At 42.0% G+C, this 17,445-nt stretch overlaps 1 protein-coding gene across 10 annotated transcripts in view; it reads right to left on the minus strand.

Moving 5' to 3' along the window:
• afdna (afadin, adherens junction formation factor a) overlaps positions 1-17,445 on the minus strand; it is a 99,864-nt gene that overhangs the window by 50,256 nt on the left and 32,163 nt on the right. For 7 of the 10 annotated variants that reach the window (XM_071467857.1, XM_071467862.1, XM_071467861.1 and 4 more), the window contains exons 6-15: positions 15,553-15,710; positions 13,392-13,476; positions 12,888-13,034; positions 10,032-10,076; positions 8,816-8,910; positions 7,183-7,433; positions 2,984-3,053; positions 1,953-2,023; positions 1,798-1,865; positions 27-232 (exon numbers count right to left, since the gene is read on the minus strand). In XM_071467857.1, coding sequence (XP_071323958.1) covers positions 27-232; positions 1,798-1,865; positions 1,953-2,023; positions 2,984-3,053; positions 7,183-7,433; positions 8,816-8,910; positions 10,032-10,076; positions 12,888-13,034; positions 13,392-13,476; positions 15,553-15,710 — 1,196 coding nt within the window. The remainder of the gene's footprint in view (positions 1-26; positions 233-1,797; positions 1,866-1,952; positions 2,024-2,983; positions 3,054-7,182; positions 7,434-8,815; positions 8,911-10,031; positions 10,077-12,887; positions 13,035-13,391; positions 13,477-15,552; positions 15,711-17,445) is intronic. The other 3 variants (XM_071467866.1, XM_071467865.1, XM_071467863.1) reach the window with 1 other exon arrangement.

Here is a 17,445-nt window from a genome sequence, read left to right on the forward strand (position 1 = left end):
GATTGAAGAGTGGCGGTTGTACTGACCTGGATGACTCCCTCCATCATGCTCACCATCTTGTTGACGATGGCTATGACCTTGTGCGTCCGCTCAGACGGCGACATGTCTGGCCGGTAAGTCGGCGACAGGACGTAGCGACAGGCCATGTACAGGACATATGTGGGCGAGAGTTTGAAGTGAACCGTGGAGCTGTTGGTATAGTTGATGATGGCTGACAGGAAGGTGTCTTCAGCTGCACGGAAACACAGGGTGAGATGATTAGATCATTAGATTTTCCCCAATACGTTTATTCTCATGTGGATAGAAAAAAGTTTGAATCATCAAGATTATCAAAGGGCACTAAGGCCCAGTTCAGACCTGGTCTTAACATCCATCTCAGGTCATCTGGCCACAGCTACTCATGTCATTACTGCTACCAGCGTTAATAACAAAGTATTTGTACATGCTTCTCTGCAGAATTATGTGACCATGTCTCATCAGGACGAATGAGACCTTTCTCACAGACAACCACCGCAGCGCTGATAAATCCCACAATCAAACGCCGACGGTAACAGATCCCACTGTGAGCTGCAGCGTGTTGTTTGTTTAAGTCACGTTGGCGGCTGGTTGGTCACATGTGTCATATGGGACGCAGCAGTAAAACCACTCTGAGCCGGAGTGTGGTATCGTTTCCTTTCAGTTTAGTTTGGCTGGTAAAGTATTTGATGTGAAACTGGTTGCAGCTGCTCTTTAGCAGCACCACGACAACTCTTCAAGATCAGAGCGCTCCAACTACCCAGATTTCAATGGTGCATGTGCGTCATTGTCCCAAACACACTTTCAGACCCTTTGAGCGTGTGGTTTCCCCTGTTGCATTGTGGGTACGGCGCTCACCACTCGCTCTATGACCAACCAAAAACTCTGCTTTGGCTGGAAAAACAGATGATCTCACACTCTGCCAAATATATGCTCAGTGCGCACACAGACACACTAAGGCCCAGAGCACAAGGGAAAGTCAATAAACAGAAGTGTTACACAGACAGAGGGAACAGCTAGAAGAGCTTAGAGCAACAAAGAGGGTGTGGGAAACGACAGGTTTCAGAAAACCCAAACTTATAAGACTTTTTAAGACACTTTGATGTTACCTAACAAAAACCAACACAGAATTAATGCAGACAACAGCTGGCTGGACAGAACATCAGTCTTCAAGTTCGACTCTGGGTATTATTTTCAATTTATCAATGGTATATAACACACATCCTATGTATTTACTCTGCATTTCATAGGACTAGTAATAAAAATAATTAGTTAACATTAATATCCCGCAGAGCCCTACTACGTATAAGATATTTCTACTTGAGCTTTATATATAGTCTTCTTTATAAATGAAGGAGGAGGATCATATGCTTTGTGCTCTCAAATATTAGAATAAAACAGTCAAATAAACTGTACTCCAAGAGAACCAACTGATGTTTTACCAAATATGCAGGTATGGTCTGTTTCTAATGATGATCATCAATATCTTAAAATGAATGTGAAAATGACTTAGAAATGACTTCTACAACTCTATACTCTATCATGAGACAATATCCTAACTGTGTGTTGGAGACGTTGCAGAGAAAATTAAAAAAGTTAAAAATTCTATCTGCATTTACCAGATTTTTAACCTTTATTATTAGATGTTTATTTATTGAGTACAACTGCAGCAGCATCGCTGGTCTACAGCTCTGTAAAGACAAACTAACTAACAGGGTTCAATAGTTTCCAGCTATTGACTGGGTCACTAACACAGACACAGAGAGACACACTAATACTTACAGTTGTCTCTGAACTCGATGCCTGCGGGGAGAGTCAACTCTGTTCTGTCTGCTGAAATGTCCTGAGACCTGAAGAGACAAGATAACACCATGAGGAGGATGAAGAGGAGGGCAAGAAGGAGGAGGAAGAGGAGGGAAGGGGAGTGTGTGTCTGACCTGCTGTCCGGCTGCTCTCCTCTGATCATGGGTTTGACCATCCCTCGCTCCATTTCCAGTTTTCCTGAGCTCTGCACACAGAAAACACAGCAGGAGTGTGAAGCAGCTTCAACATAATTTAATTAACTAAAGATGGCAGACATAGATAATGACTACTTCAGTCACACTGTCACATGCCGTTACTGTATATACAATGTGGACAGTTACACAATTCAACACTAAACATACAACACTAAGATCTGCACTAAACCGGATCAAAGTGGTGTTTGTGTGTGGCTCTGTTCAGTGACATGATGTCTTCAGTGATAAAACATCTTTATTTTACAAAAATCTACAGCAGCAAACACACTGTAGTTTCTAATATAAGGCAAACATACATAGAAACGCTGCTAATGATATTTAATGTATGAGTCATCAGATGGTTTAGTTTTACATGTTCACGTCAACGACAGTTAGTCAAACAATGGAAAATTCATTAGCAGTAATTTTTTATTCATTCATATTTTTATATAAGTATTACGTTTTTTTGGTATTTTTAATAGAAATATTAAAATAATTCTAAAGGGAAAAAACTACATTACTGAAGGATATTATGCTTTATCTGTTTTCATATAATTATAAGTGAATCTCTCTGGGTTTTTGTAGACTAAACAATGGATGATTAATCAAGAAACTAATCAGCAGATTAATCCTCATTGTCAATAGCTGTTATTTTCTGCCCTGTATGTGTCACTGAGTCCCAGAGTTTTATAAGTTCTGGATTCATTTTAACAACATTGTTTTATACCTAGAGATGCACTGTCTCAACTTCATTTTTATAATTAAAGTCAGCACTGACACAGATACAACAGATTAGATAGAAGCATTCCAACAACAAAACAGATTTTAGGACGTAATGAATGATTTTTCACCTGTGAGCAGAATTTTTACAGTTACTCATTTGTCAGACGCTTTTATCCAAGAGAGGAACATCACTAAAGCTTCAACGCGGTGTGAATGAGTGTGAATGAGTGTGTGTGTGTGTGTGTTACCTTGCTGGTAGGCAGGGCAGCTCCACTGTGGACGTCTCCGTGAAGGTCAAAGGTGGTTTCTGGTACACTGCTGCAGTAGAGACATACACAGTTTAGAAGAGGACCTGTGCTCTCCACAGCTGACTTTTCATCACTGACAACGACAACGGCTCAGACTTAATCCAGACAGAGAGACACACACACACACACACACACACACACACACACACACACACACATTCACTTATCTAACTACAGGGAGGAGAGAGCTGGACCAGAGATGCAGTAAATGAATGACTCACTAATACATGCAGACAGATAGTTTGCTTTATACACATGCACACACACTTACATAACAGCCTAATTAGATACAGAGGAGCCATGCAAGGAGGTAGAGTGTGTGTGTGTGTGTGTGTATACATGTGTGCGTGTGTTTGAGTGACAGTAACTGAGTGTGACAGCAGTCGGGTTTAAAAAGGCAGGCTTCAGCTTTTCACGCCCCATATGACAGGGGGGCATCAATGTCAAATAAACAGCACAACACCAACTCAAACACGCAAAAGCCTTTGTGCTCTGTGTCATTGACAGGAAGGTCTTCAGGTCTCACGTAACACAATAACCACCAGCAGCTGAAGTAGGTTAAACCATTAACAGGCACTGACTCTGCTTACATACATCCAGAGATTTTTCTTTTTTTGCAAATGTTTAACATTTTAGATTTATTTAATGTTGATCAGAACTTTAACGAACCATCAATTTGTTCAAACTAATGCAGATAATGTTTCATGATTTCAGCCTTACAGTGAATACATTTAACAGCACTGGTCTCACAGTGCAGTGGATAAAGAAAGCAGAAAGCTCCTAAAAACTCACTTACAGTTCCCACAGTGAGTCATGTGATGAGAGTTGAGTAAACTGGCTTGCAGGTTTTTTGGCTTCTGCTCGATTAGTGAGTGTGTTAGAAAGACTAACTTTCACTGTTACTGTAAGTAGCTACTGGATGGAAATTACAATAAGTTGTTTGCTAAAGGCGTCTCCTCATGGTGAAGAGGAGACAGAAAAAAAAATCCAACTACTTTTCTTTACCATTTTCCATTATGGTACAAAACGTCTTTCAGATGAAAAGCATCACCTGTACCTTAAATTTGACATGTTTTATTAACAACCAAGTCAAACCAACACACAAACCAGGGTACGACCCATCCACTCATTAGGCCGTTAAAATAACATTTGAAAAAAAAAAAATTTTTACAGCTGCAACTAACAATTATTTTCATTATTGGTTAATCTGCAGATTATTTCCACCAATAACAACAGTCAACAGTCAACACAAACCAAAGATATTCAGTTTACTATGATATAAAAAGGGAAAAGCAGAAGTTTGAACCAGAAAACTTTTGGTATTTCTGTTTGAAACGTTCATGAAAGGATTAGTTTTCTATCAATCTATTTATTCATTAATCAGCTTATAGCTTGAGCTCTAATCAAATGAAACCTAAAATAAAGTGAATAAACTGTTGAAGAAAAACACTTCAGAAGGATTAAAAGGCATTTCATATCAAATTTAGCTTCAAAATGTTAAATAGCAACATGGGATCAAGATAAACGTGGATGAAGATTATGTTCTTCTCTCACTGACTAATGCTAAACATCAGTAACGGACCGAAGTTGAGAGGCAGCAGATTTAAGTTCTGAACACTCATAAGCTACAAGATCATCTGTTCAGCTGCCAGAACCTGGAGCCAAACAGCTTCTTAAAAACCTGTTGTCACGCCAGACCATGGCTCTAATCATCCTAAACATCACGATGTGTCTCCAGCTCCACTGAACTAGGTATCCTTGTAAGTTTGTGCAGCAGAACGTTGGAGCACTGCCCAGAAAACCACAGGGATCCACATCCACAACGTCAGGCTCATATTCCACACGGAGGTGACACCGACCGAGCTTCACAGAATGACAGATGGGGTTCGTGTTAACTCACCTGACTTTTTCTTCTCTGTCAAATCAAGTGAGAGTCAGAAAACTCCTCAATGCCTCAACTCCTGAAGCAGCTCCCCTCACAAGATCCTAAATATAACATTTAACCCCTTCAAAGAAGGATAGGTGGCATAATTTAAATACACTGAAAATGCACTATTGACATGAGTTCATATTGATCTTCTGCTTCATGCAATAATTGATTGTAGCCATTTAATGGCAGTGAAACAAGCTGTAAACTCATCACTGATGTATTATCACATTAAGTTGTTAAAACAATTGTGTTTGCAAACTGTGGCTTATTCACACAAGCAGCACAGAGGTGATGAATGTAACTCAAATATTCACTCTATCTCAGGCTCTGTTTTGGTTTCCACCAGGTCCTGAGGGGAACATGTGGCTCTTTGGCTGCTGAACGTTTCACCATGTTCACCAGCTAGCCCCTAACTTTTTCTGTTTGCCGTTTGGTGCTGGAGAGATTGTGTACAGTGAGGTTTTTTTCAGTGAAAACATCTGCCCACAGCTGGAAATGACACTGATGAGAGTGGTGGCCTGAAACAATGAGCTGAAAGACACTACAAAGCCACTCAGAGCTTAGGGGCGTCTTTAGAGTCAGGCCATAATTCACTGTGGCTTCATCACTACTAGCAACTCCTTTCACATCACATCTCATCATTTAATCCACAGTTACTGAATTATTGATCAGTGCAGCTTTAAATATCATCACAGAACTGTTGTATGACCTGAAAAATCTTTGCTCGCATTTGTGAAACTTTTGTTTAAAGGACCAGTTCACAATTTATCAACGCAGGCGCCCATCTTAACAAAGAAGGAGGTTGTGCCTGCTGTAAACATTCCTTCTCTTCATTACTGGCTATTAAGGGAAACTATCCAATTGTACTTCCAATGTAAGAGATGGGGGACAAAGTCCACATCCCTCAGTAAATCCTTTAAATCTTTGATGTAGAGGGCACTTTACGGTGACACTTATGGGTCAAAGCAGAAAAAAGCTGATGGTATACTAATGTACGCCTGACTGAACACAGAATATTATAATCTTCTAATCTAAACCCATTAAATGTAAAAGAAATGCGACAAACCAAACACAGATCCAGTTCACAGGAGAGGGGTCCTGCAGGTTTTCATCCCCTCTCTCCACTTGCTGATTACTTCTTCCTCTCTGGCTCGAAGTGCTAATCAAAATCACCTGATGGAGCCTTTGGCTGCAACATAAACTTTACTGCAGACTCTCAAACTCTAGGCAAGTCTTCATAGTGTGAGAGCCTTGTTCTACGCCACATCTAAATGTATGATTAAAAGGTAACTAAAACACACCCTCGAATCTAAAAACATTGTCAATTTGTGTCTTTCTAAAAAGTTAAACTAGCTTCTGAACACACAAGCAACCAAACTATTGTGCTGTGGCTGGATTAATATTAACTGAGCAACTGCAATGGATAAAATGGAAATAATATTTTACAGTGTGCTGCTTATTTTTTCCTCAAAATCAAAAGTTTGTTCCTCCCTGTCACACATCAGAAAGTAAATAAAAAGTTCACAGAACAAGCTGAACCAGAATTCCTCTTGATCTTGGATCATTTCAAAGAGCTTATTCATGCAGAAACACATAGCAGTGAGCTACGGTGTTGTTTACTTACACACCTCTCTCTCCTTTTTGCAGTGTTATCCATCCATTGAGTCATTAAGGGGCCATTCAATCATCCCTAACTTCCTTGCACGCTCCCTTCTCCTCTTATCGGGCACGCTCTCGCTCTCCTTCTGCTGCTAGCGTGAAAAAAGAAAGCAAGCAGGAGGCCACACCCGACAGCATGTTGATCAGATTAGAGGGCAGCCCGCCTGCCATAACCCTAGACCTCCGCTCTTCCTCTCCTCTCATTTCCTCGTGCTCTCAACCCCAGACTTCCCTCCTCCCCTCTTTTTTCCTTCCCTTCATCTCTCACTCTGCCTGCCAACTCACAAACCTCATCCTCTCCTCCCTTTTCTACAATAACACACTCCTCTTTTTTTTCTGTTCACAATATTTGGAGAACAGTGTGTACAGAGGGTGAGGAGGAAGAGGAGGAAGGGTAGTGGGAAGATGAAAAGGAGAAAAAAAAAGGAGGAGGAAGACGGTAAAGAAAAGAGACATCTCCAAAGATTTTCCCAAACACACACACACACACACACACACACACACACACACACACACACACACACACACACAACCCTCTCCGTTCCCTCACCCAGACTTGTGTCGGCTCCTCATCATGGCCGCTGGTTCTCTCTTCCCTCCCTGGTCGAACATCGGGTCCACAAACTTGAAGACGTGAGCAGAGCCAAACTGGAGGGTGGAGCCCGGACGCAGCACCGTTGTCTCTGTAACGCGTTGTCCGTCAACGAAGGTGTCGGCGTCGGGGCCGTGCGGCGTCACAGTCACCATACCCTCACTGTGCATCAGGTTGCAGTGATGGGGGAGAATCCCCGGACCCAGCAGCTGGAGACAAAAGACGACGAATACATCAGCACAATAAAATACATACACACGTTACAGCAGCGACTTCAGGAGCGTATTTATCTCATCTGTGATTTAAACACTTCTCATGTTAATCTGTCCCTCTGTTGCTTACTTGTGCCGTGATTTCATTACAAGTTACTGTATGCAGTTCTAAGGTTACAGGGACCCCGCTCACATGAGCGATGGAAGAGCGCTGCCTACACACAGATCACAAATGGTGGCAGCATCACATTTGAAAGATGAGAGAGTCCTGCAGGGTTCTCACATGTTCACGTAGTGGTCACAAGCATAGACTCTATAAAAATGGACGTGGACTCCGGGTCTGAAAAGTGAAGCCAATGCTGAAGTGCCTGAAACCTGCATTGTATCTAATGACCATCAGACGGCGACTCCACTGGTTGGAAAATGAAGTCAGATTGTATTGAAGTCTATGGGAAAATGACCCCACCTCTCACTTAATTTTTTACCTCAGTAAACGTTTTTCTAATGAATCTAATGAATACAACATGATGTTCTTTTTTAAAATTATGGTCCCATTTAGATATATAAAGCAGGGTATGCATTAGGGCGGGGCTACCGTGTGATTGACAGTCTGTCAGCCTGACAATCAGGATAGAGTACACAGCAGGTCAGATCCACCCCTCACTCCTCCTCAGCTCCACATTCTCTTCCAAAATTGGTTTCTTCTGGTTTCAAAATAACCAAGATGGCGACGGCCGAATTACAAGCTCCATGTTTTAGAACGGCAGTTTATTGCCAGTTGGTGACGTCACGATGGGTCTCCATTTGGTCGCAAGCATAACGGTTCGATTTGATTAATCAATGTGACTAAATTAACGGGAAAAGAAATAATAATGAACCCCAACAGACAAACAGGCTGTTTCTTTTTTTTTTTTCTTTCAACTATGACTTTCAAACGAGAAATATTTAAAGTTTAAATTTCCTACAGAGGCTTTCCGATCCGGGAGGCCTGCTCGGTAATCCATCCAGAAACCAGGACTACCTGTTGTTTCGCCATTTTCCATTATCACAAGTGGACCTGGCAGTTAATATTGGCTAGAAACCCTTCCTTTATATAATGTGACAAAACAAAAAAAAAGACCTGCAAATGATTCAGAAGGTGTTGAAAAAACAAAAGTGAAAAATAACGTTTGTTAGAACCGGTGCTAGCATTAGCGAGCCAGGCTGCACTTTGGCTAATCTGGTTTTTAAACAAACTTATCAGACGGCTTCATACCTACACATAAGTCAACATTACGCGGCCTTGTTAGAGAACAGCTATGCTATGCTAGGCTATATAAAGTGAGAAAAGCTCGTCCAGAGGTCGGATGTCTCGGTGTGTGTTTTCATGGTGCCGTTACCTGGATGGCTCCGTCCTCTGTGCAGTCCGAGCCGACCTCGGTGATGCTGTGCTGAAGCCGGTACAGCTTCGGTTTGTCCCGGGAGTCCGACCCGTCTGGACACACACACACAAACACTCAGATTCAGCTCCAGGCTGCGCATCTTCGCTCTTACACAAGTAGCAGCACACGTTTAACCTCTCACACACATATTGACTGTCCACACACGGGCATGAAGGGTCAATACAAACGGGTGTATACTGGGATGAGCTCAGCTAATGTGGGTGGCTGCAGTGCAGTTATTGATTATTAGTAAACAGGAGTTTAGTAAAAAGCAAAGCGGCACATTAGTTCACTGAAGAGGAAGGAGCAAACACTGGCTGCATGAAAATGCATGAACCTCAAACCACTCTCTAAAAATAACACTGAAACCAAAAGGCAGCTAACAACCCTGTTATGGCATCAGATCATGGATACCTTATATCTGTGTCCCATATGTCCAATAATAACATGGTCCTTGCTAACACTTATATATCAACACTTTCTTTAGGTGTGACTGGATTTGTCAGTTTCCTCTACAACAATTTTAGACCCTGTTTGGAAATGTGGTCAACTGTGTCAACACTATGAGGACAAAGTATTAGATACACACAAAACATTTAATGCTAAGATCAGAAAATACCAAGTTTTGTGTCTTGTTTTTTGGTTTGTTTTTTTGGTTTCTTTTTTTGCTGCTAATGCTACAGTGAGAAATGCATTTCCCAGAGTTCACTCAGTCGTTGGCACATTGAGAGCAAAATTATATAAGCTGGTTAATGGACTGAGTAAGTAATTTTACAAAAGCCTCAGTTATGAAACTGTCTTTGAAACTTGAGAAGTCTTTTGTTTTTCCACTTTATTTTACAGGTGTTTATTCTGAAACTGCGCCTGTTTTGTGTATTATCTTAAATTTTATTCCAGCTGGCTGCAGATGATTTAGAGACTTAAGTGTAAAATGTCTTTTTTAATACTTTGTCTGAACTTTCTGGTCAGTATCCATGTTTGTTTAGAAGGGAACCTACATTATGAATTATCCTACAAAATGACTACAGATGCGACAAAGATACTGTACAACATAAGCAGGGGGAGCATGTTTGATCTTTGTCGGATAAAAGGGGAGTCGGGGAATCAGTGCACCTCCCCAGACAGTCCCATCAGCCATTGCAACAGACACAGAGGAAGTATGGTGGATGTTTACCTTCATGGTGCCGATAGGCGTAGTAGGCATAGTGATTCCCTCGCCCTAGGCAGACAGGCAGGCAGGTGCAGAGGAAGTAGAAGGACACATGCACAAGGCCCCCCACACACACACACGCGCACACACACACAGGCAGTCGCACACATACACACACACCATGCCATAAGAAGGAGGGAAAGAAAACAGACACATAGCAGAGGGTGAAAATGCAGCAAGGAGGAAAAATGCAGCATTACCTTGTTAACCCATTAATCGCACAGAAGGCATAGAAATACACTCACACACACAAATTATGTCTGTGGGCCTACTACTGGACACCTCAAGTCTTTTAAAGGTCCCATATTGTATAAAGTCAGACCTACATGTCGTTTTTGATTATAAAGCAGGTCCAGGTTCTGTATTAACACCGTGAAAGTATCAAAGCCTCAGTCCACAGAGAAATGCACACAGCCTGTATTCAGAAACTGAGCCTTAAAACCAGCTGTCAGGACTTCTGTAACTTTGTGATGTCACAACAAAGCAGTCACTGCTCTCAGCAATGTCCCAAGCCCCACACACCTGGACCCACCATACAACATTGCAGGATTTAATTTCTGAGTGTTTACCTGAAAGCTGCTATATTTTTATGTTAACACTCATAAAACAGTCAGCCAATCAGAACAGAAGCTCAGATCCTCTCTTCTGATTGGCTGACTGACCTGTTGTTACTAAAGCTCCATAGAGAAGCCTGAGAGAGGAGATGTAAAACTAAACTGAGATGGTTTTTGGTTCTTAAAACCCACAAATATATCTTCTTATGGATATCAACACTTCAAAGCATCTTCACTGTTGCTGTGTTAGCAGATGCTAACTCACTGATGTGGCTGGTTAGAAATGAGTGAATATCAATGTACATTACAAAGCCTTGTATGTTTTATGATGTACTTATGTTACATTTCTTGGCACCGTGGCTATCATACATGTATTTTGCACTTTGGTATAATTGCAAAGCAGAATCTGATAATGTGGCTGCCACTGTGATGCAGGAGCAACCAAATCAAATATAAGCAGTTATGTGATATTTATCAATTTAACTGTTTGGATTTTTAGTAATTTTATTGTAATTTGTAATAAGAACAAGGACCTGGAAAACACATGTGGACAAACATCTGCCTGCTTCATCTGACATGAGGCTGAGCAGATCCTGACGAATCCCTTTCACTTTAAGTCTGACCTGAGCCTCTGCACTGAGTTCTCATGTGAACTGTCGTCAAGGATAAACGCACAGGAACAAACACACTCTCACACACAAACAGACCCAGCATCCAATATTTATGAAAGCCATCAAATCAATTTTCCATCTGCTTTCCACAGACAGCGACCCATCAACCTGACAGGCAGGGGGTGAAGTAGATGTGTTAGTATATCTCTGGACCAGATCCACTGGTTTCCCCCCAATACCACTCCACCAGCATCACAGTTCAAACCAGTGTGCTGCCGAGAGGAGCTTGGGTTACCGCCAGGCCCGGTAGGTTAATGGCATGAGGGAGGGGCGACAGACGAAGAGTGTGGTGAAGAGAAAAAGGGATCAGTAGCAAGAAACAAGCTGTTAGGGCTGGATAATGTCACATTTAGCAAGACTCAGGATAGGTTTGTAACTCAAAATGCTCCTACAGGGATTTTCTTTTCATAAATAGTTAAACTGGATTCTAGGACATTATCATTTATTGAAACTTACCTTTTGTTGTACTCCTCCTTGTCGTCCTTCAACCTACCCTGTACACTTCTAGTTCAGTTAGTAATTTCCTCCATTTTTCACAATGGCTTCTGAAAACTCCAAAGTGAACCATCTACCTTCCATCACTACAGGCTCCATGGGTGTAAATTATTATATACTAAGACTTTATTTGTATAGCACCTTTCAATCGAAGTGACAAAGTGCTGCACGAGTCAAATGTAAATTAAATTCAAAGTCATCACTCAGTAAGAGCTTTTTAATAAAAAAAAAAAATCATCATCATCATATCACAGATAAAACTACCCTAGCCTCTATTCTGTAAAGTATTGTGTTATATTTTTTGTATGATAAGTGACATGAAAATAAAGTCTGATTGGTTGATCGCTTGATTGATAGTGTGTTCATCTTAGTCTGTGTTAGACAACGTCACCACGTTCACTGTGTTTCTGTGATCCAGCCTCAGTCATTAGATCGTTGATAAAAAAATATTTCCATGCTCAAAACTAAAAAGCTTTTATTATTGTAAAACCTGCATCTGACTGATCCATATCTGCTTCCTGGCATCATGTGACTTTAAAAACCACCACATTTCCCACAGTTCACTCCTCTGTGTAAACTAATTCCTGCCTGAGGACACAATACTGTAACACAGGTAGTGGTGGTGTTAAAAGATGTTAAACTGGTGCTATTATAGAAAAGCCTGAAGGCAAGTGACACACTGATCACGAGTTTCTTATAGTGGTGCATTAGCATATAGAATGAAACATATTTAATCAGTCGTTGACCTCGCGCTGTGGCTTTTACACACCGAGGAAATCAGGTGCTGGTAGCAAGAGAGACCACAGAACAGCTGGGACCCATAACATCGCCACATGAGATTCCCTCACCTTGGCATGGAAACAAAGAGTCTCACCTCTGGTTAACCCTAAACTTTATTCACTGCAGCTGCACTGATGCCTGCTGGCCATTGCCTGTCATTACAGTAGTCTTCATCAGTGCAGCTGCCACCGGTGTCACCACAGCTTCTCCTTTTTGCTCCTCATAAAACTACTTCAAGTTCCACTGATGATACCAACGATAAAAGGAGCAGGAGCTGACATTATGGTGTGTGTGTGTGTGTGTGTGTGTTGGGGTTTTACCTGGGCTCAGCTCCACCAGATAAGGCAGTTTCTCAGGCGGCAGAGAGCTGCTGCTGTCCTTCCCTCGTAGGCCCTTGTCGTCCATCTTTCTTCCCTTCCTCCCCTGGTAGTCAGGGGGTCTCTTCTTCAGCTGGAACACTAGTGCTCCTGACAAAGGATATAACACAATCCTCTCAGTATATTACATTTAAACATCACCATTTTCCACCTGCAGAACTATCTTGTTAATGACCAGATTCATCAGTGACTGATTCTTAACGTGGTATGATGTAGTGTCATTTTCCACTCTGTACTTTGAATGCAACCTAACAAACAACTCCTCTGTGATGCTGTGCAAAGGAGGATACTAAAGGAACAAGAAAATATGCAAACATCATTGTAATGACTGTAGGGCAGCAGCAGGGGGCAGTAGACACCAAGAGAAGAGGCACAATGCGTGAGGGTGATGCACTGTTTATGTATTGTTGTGCGGGATTGAGTAAAAAGTGTGTGTGAGTGTGTTACCTCTGTCAGCGGGCCAGTCCCTGAAGATCTGCAGCGGACACTCGCCATCGTCCAGAATCACCTCCTTGCCCGACTTATCGTCTTGCTGCAAAGACAACAAAACGGTTAGGCAGGCAAACAAACCAAAATCCACCACCAGATCAGGCCATAGCTCACACAGAGGCTGTAAGAGAGGATGAGCAGCTACTCACGTCATTTGCTGATAGACTTTGTGATCCCAGGAGATAGTGAATTTCACTCATTGACAGCAGAAGATCACAGATTTTCCTGAACTTTTAAATGGTCCAGCATCCACATGAAGATGAAGATTCTTAGTTGAAGATTTATTTCATGTATTAATGATGCGACCAGAGTAGGAATTTTATAGCGACCACAACGGCCATGGCCATCGTTGCCCCTCCCCCTGACCCTGATGCCACAAAAGTCATTGTTCACTTTACGACCACCGAGGCCTTTGTGCCCGTGCTACTGTCAAAATCTTGAGGTTGCTTTAAAAGCATCACTGCAGCAGTCCTTGCATCTTGGACTGGTTGTGCACATAAACCACACCGCTAACTTCTAACTAACTAGTTAACTCTCTGCTCTGGTCGCCAGCATCACCAGTCAGAGATCCCAGGGTTCTGGTGAACTGATGAGAACAGACTGCATCTTAAAAAATGTCTTATTTATTTATATTAAAGTGAATAATTTATGATTTTCATGTCATTTGTTTTATTTTCTTGTTTTTTCTTATTAGAAAGTCAAGTTATTTATTTGTAGGTATCAAATCTCTCAGTGACACAGAATCTTCACAGTCCAAATGGCCTGAACCCCTAAAATGATGAAATTCCTAGCCTGCATGTGACTAATCTTAATTTAGCTTGTCTGAAATCTGTACACTGGATTTAATTGTTCAGTTTTTAAGTTGCTGTGTTGAGTTATAAACCAGGATATGAACCATTTCTGTTTCCCCATGGGTTTACTTGTCATAATGAAATGATGCTGCTCTCAGGCTTCATAAATAATGCAGTTTGATTGTATATCTTTACAGAACTGACTGTAGTATAAAGCCGTCCCACATCTTCTCATCCTGTTCAGTCCAATCTTCATTAACCCCCCCCCCCCCCCCCCCCCGCCGGAAGATAAACACACTCGCTGACATGCTACTAGCTGGTATACAAGTGCTTAGTTCTCATGCTCACTAACCTAATGGACTTTCCCAGCGCTTTAGTCTCATCAGCAAATTGCAACTGACTATCTACTCTCTGTGTGTGTGTGTGTGTGTGTGTGTGTGTGTGTGTGTGTGTGTGTGTGTGTGTGTGTGTTTCATTGTATTGGCTGTGGGGGCAGCAGTTATTTCATATGACTGGGCCTAGCCAGAGTCCGTCTGAGAGGACAGATACGGTTGAGAGAGGCTGTGAGGAGGGCAGCCAAGTTCACCGTCATGAACACATGCATGCACAAACACACAAACACACCCACAGCAAAAGACAAAGACACACACACACACATGCGCAGACATGGAGCATCTGCTGCTGCTATAGCACTCAGTCTGAAAGCAATTGAATTGCATTCCTCCCAAAGGTTTTTGTGCCAAGTAGCATTCTGTTTCAATCTGCCGGTCTGCTGAAGTGTGTGTGTGTGTGTGTGTGTGTGTGTGTGTGTGTGTGTGTGTGTGTGTGTGTGCAATTATGTGTACGTGCATGTGACCGTGACCTTGGCTGTCCTCTCCACAGCCTCTCAGGAGGATGATGGAGGTGTTTATTGATGAGATAGGAGGATCGAGGTTGTGTTTTGTGGAGAAACAGGAGGATGGAGGTGTCGGGCAGCGGGCAACAGTCAGGGGTGTGCTCCAAAATTAAACTGTTTGATGAGCATCAAATATACTAAACAGATGCTGTGATCAAACAGCAGTACATTTAGTCTGCCTCATGTTCATGGTGTCCGCTGTCAGGTGGAGATGATTACAAGTCTCAAAAAGACAGAACAAAACTTCCATACTTACTCATGACAGGAAAAAAATGACATGATTGACCAGTGAGAGGCTGTGAACAAAGCAGGGGAAATCTAAAGAGGATGGAGGGTGGAGGAGGTGTGTTTTTAGCGTTAAGTGTGGGACTGGAGGATGGATGTTCTCCAGTTTAGGGGGTGAAGGAGCTGTAGAAAGATAATCATTTGTTACCCGGGCGATGCAGTACTCTCTGGGGTTCTCCTTCTCCAGGCCGTACTTCTCCAGCGCCTCTACCACGGCAAAGTCAGCTGTGTCTCTCGTGGAGAGCAGGATGGTCTTGTAGGGGATGTTGGGCTTCAGACTGTCTGCGTATATCCGCAAAGTACCTCCTGCAGGACAACAGGTCATTTTGTTACTCATCGCACCACGCTAAGTCAAAACCTAGTATATGGTCAAATCCTGATTTTGAAAAAAAATCCAGCCAAAAGGTGAGAAAAATAATTATTTTAACACTATGAACACAAAAAAAAAAAAATTGGGGATTCTATTCAAATATTCTGTATCTCTGAATTCAGCTCCTGACACATAAATTTCAAAACACTCAATGATTCAGCTTTTCCCCCTGAAACGTTTTTTTCTTTAAGAGTGGAAACAACATTCGGACCAGGAGACACAAAACACCATCCAAACCCAAGGTAATGTGGTTAACATGAGGTGAGTTGTAGATCAAATTTCATTTACACAATATAACGTGATTCAGTGTCTCCCTCAGCTGCAGCATTATACCATAACCATCAAAAAAATACTATAAATACTATAAATACACCTAAAATTGTGTTATGATCAGTTCTTGAGATGCAAACCTCACTTTGCCTGTACAGGGAATCTCGAGCACAAAATTAAAAAAAAAAAAAACAATCACGAAATTAAAGGGCGTGACAGTGCTGCTCATAAAAGCTATGTAATGTTCCACACTTTCATCTGGAGGCACATGAAGCTGTGTGACCGTGATGTATCAACTTGAAATGATCACCTTAGTTAATCCCACAGGGGAGTCTTCAGCAACGCAAACAGGCTTTTCAGAGGCATTACATAAAATGAGCTTTTTAAAATAGCACTCTCTGCTGGGAGAACGTCATTGTCTAACCACAAGCCGTCCTGTCCCACCGAGTGTGTGTGTGTGTGTGTGCCTACTGTATATGGACAGTGGTTAGAGCTGTTTTTAGAGCCAGTTCACTGGTCCATCTGTCTGTCTGGCAGAGTGATTAGGTAATGCCTGAGTCATGCACCGAACCGGTCAGCGTGTCTGTTTCATTCATCTGACACGTATGTTTTGTCTTTTTGTGTGTGCAAACATGTCAGCACAATTCCTTCCCAACAACATACGGTCTTCAGTGGAGCAGCTGATGTAAACACGAGTTATCAGTGATGTGCAGCCAAAGTGCATGTTCATTGCAAAAAATGGAAATATACCAACATTGTAGATGCACCACTAGTACTGATTACAGCTGCAGATCACCTCCACCAGCTGCTCCTTGCAGATTTCTCAAACCCTGTCGCTCTGGATGAGAAGCAGCAGCGAACTGTGATGTTCAGGTCACTGCAGATTTTCTCTGTGATTCACATCAGGTTTGCCTTAAGCCACTAAAGGACTCTCAGACTCCAAAGCCCATTCAGCATTTGTCTTTGACTGAGTGATTTGGGGTTTTCTGGACCTAGTGAATCTTTACAGGGGCAGGTTTTTATATTCAGGATCATTTTAGGCTTGAAGCAGCTCTTTATACGGATCACTGAAGTATGTTATTTGAAAGTATGTTGTATGTTATTTGAAAACGTGTTTTGTAAAATGAGGTGTCTTGTAATATCATCTAGGATGAGCCAGGTGTTTGGTGTGACAAAGAAATAAGAACTAGCAGGCTAATTAATAAACTACACTGATGACCAATCAGATGAAGCAATAACGCTGATCAGTGGGTTCTCATGGTCAACATGTCGGGCAGGTGTATGAAAGACAAGAGCATCTCTCTAAAGGGTGAACTTGCTAAATTCAGACGACTGAGTCGGAGCATCTCCAAAACACCAAGGCTGGTGGGGGCTTCCCATTCAGCTGTGGTAAGCACCTAC

The sequence above is a fragment of the Trachinotus anak genome, unplaced genomic scaffold (assembly GCF_046630095.1).
Source record: "Trachinotus anak isolate AG129_WGS33_773 ecotype Australia unplaced genomic scaffold, CSIRO_AGI_Tana_v1 ptg000031l, whole genome shotgun sequence".
Classification (NCBI taxonomy): Eukaryota; Metazoa; Chordata; class Actinopteri; order Carangiformes; family Carangidae; genus Trachinotus; species Trachinotus anak.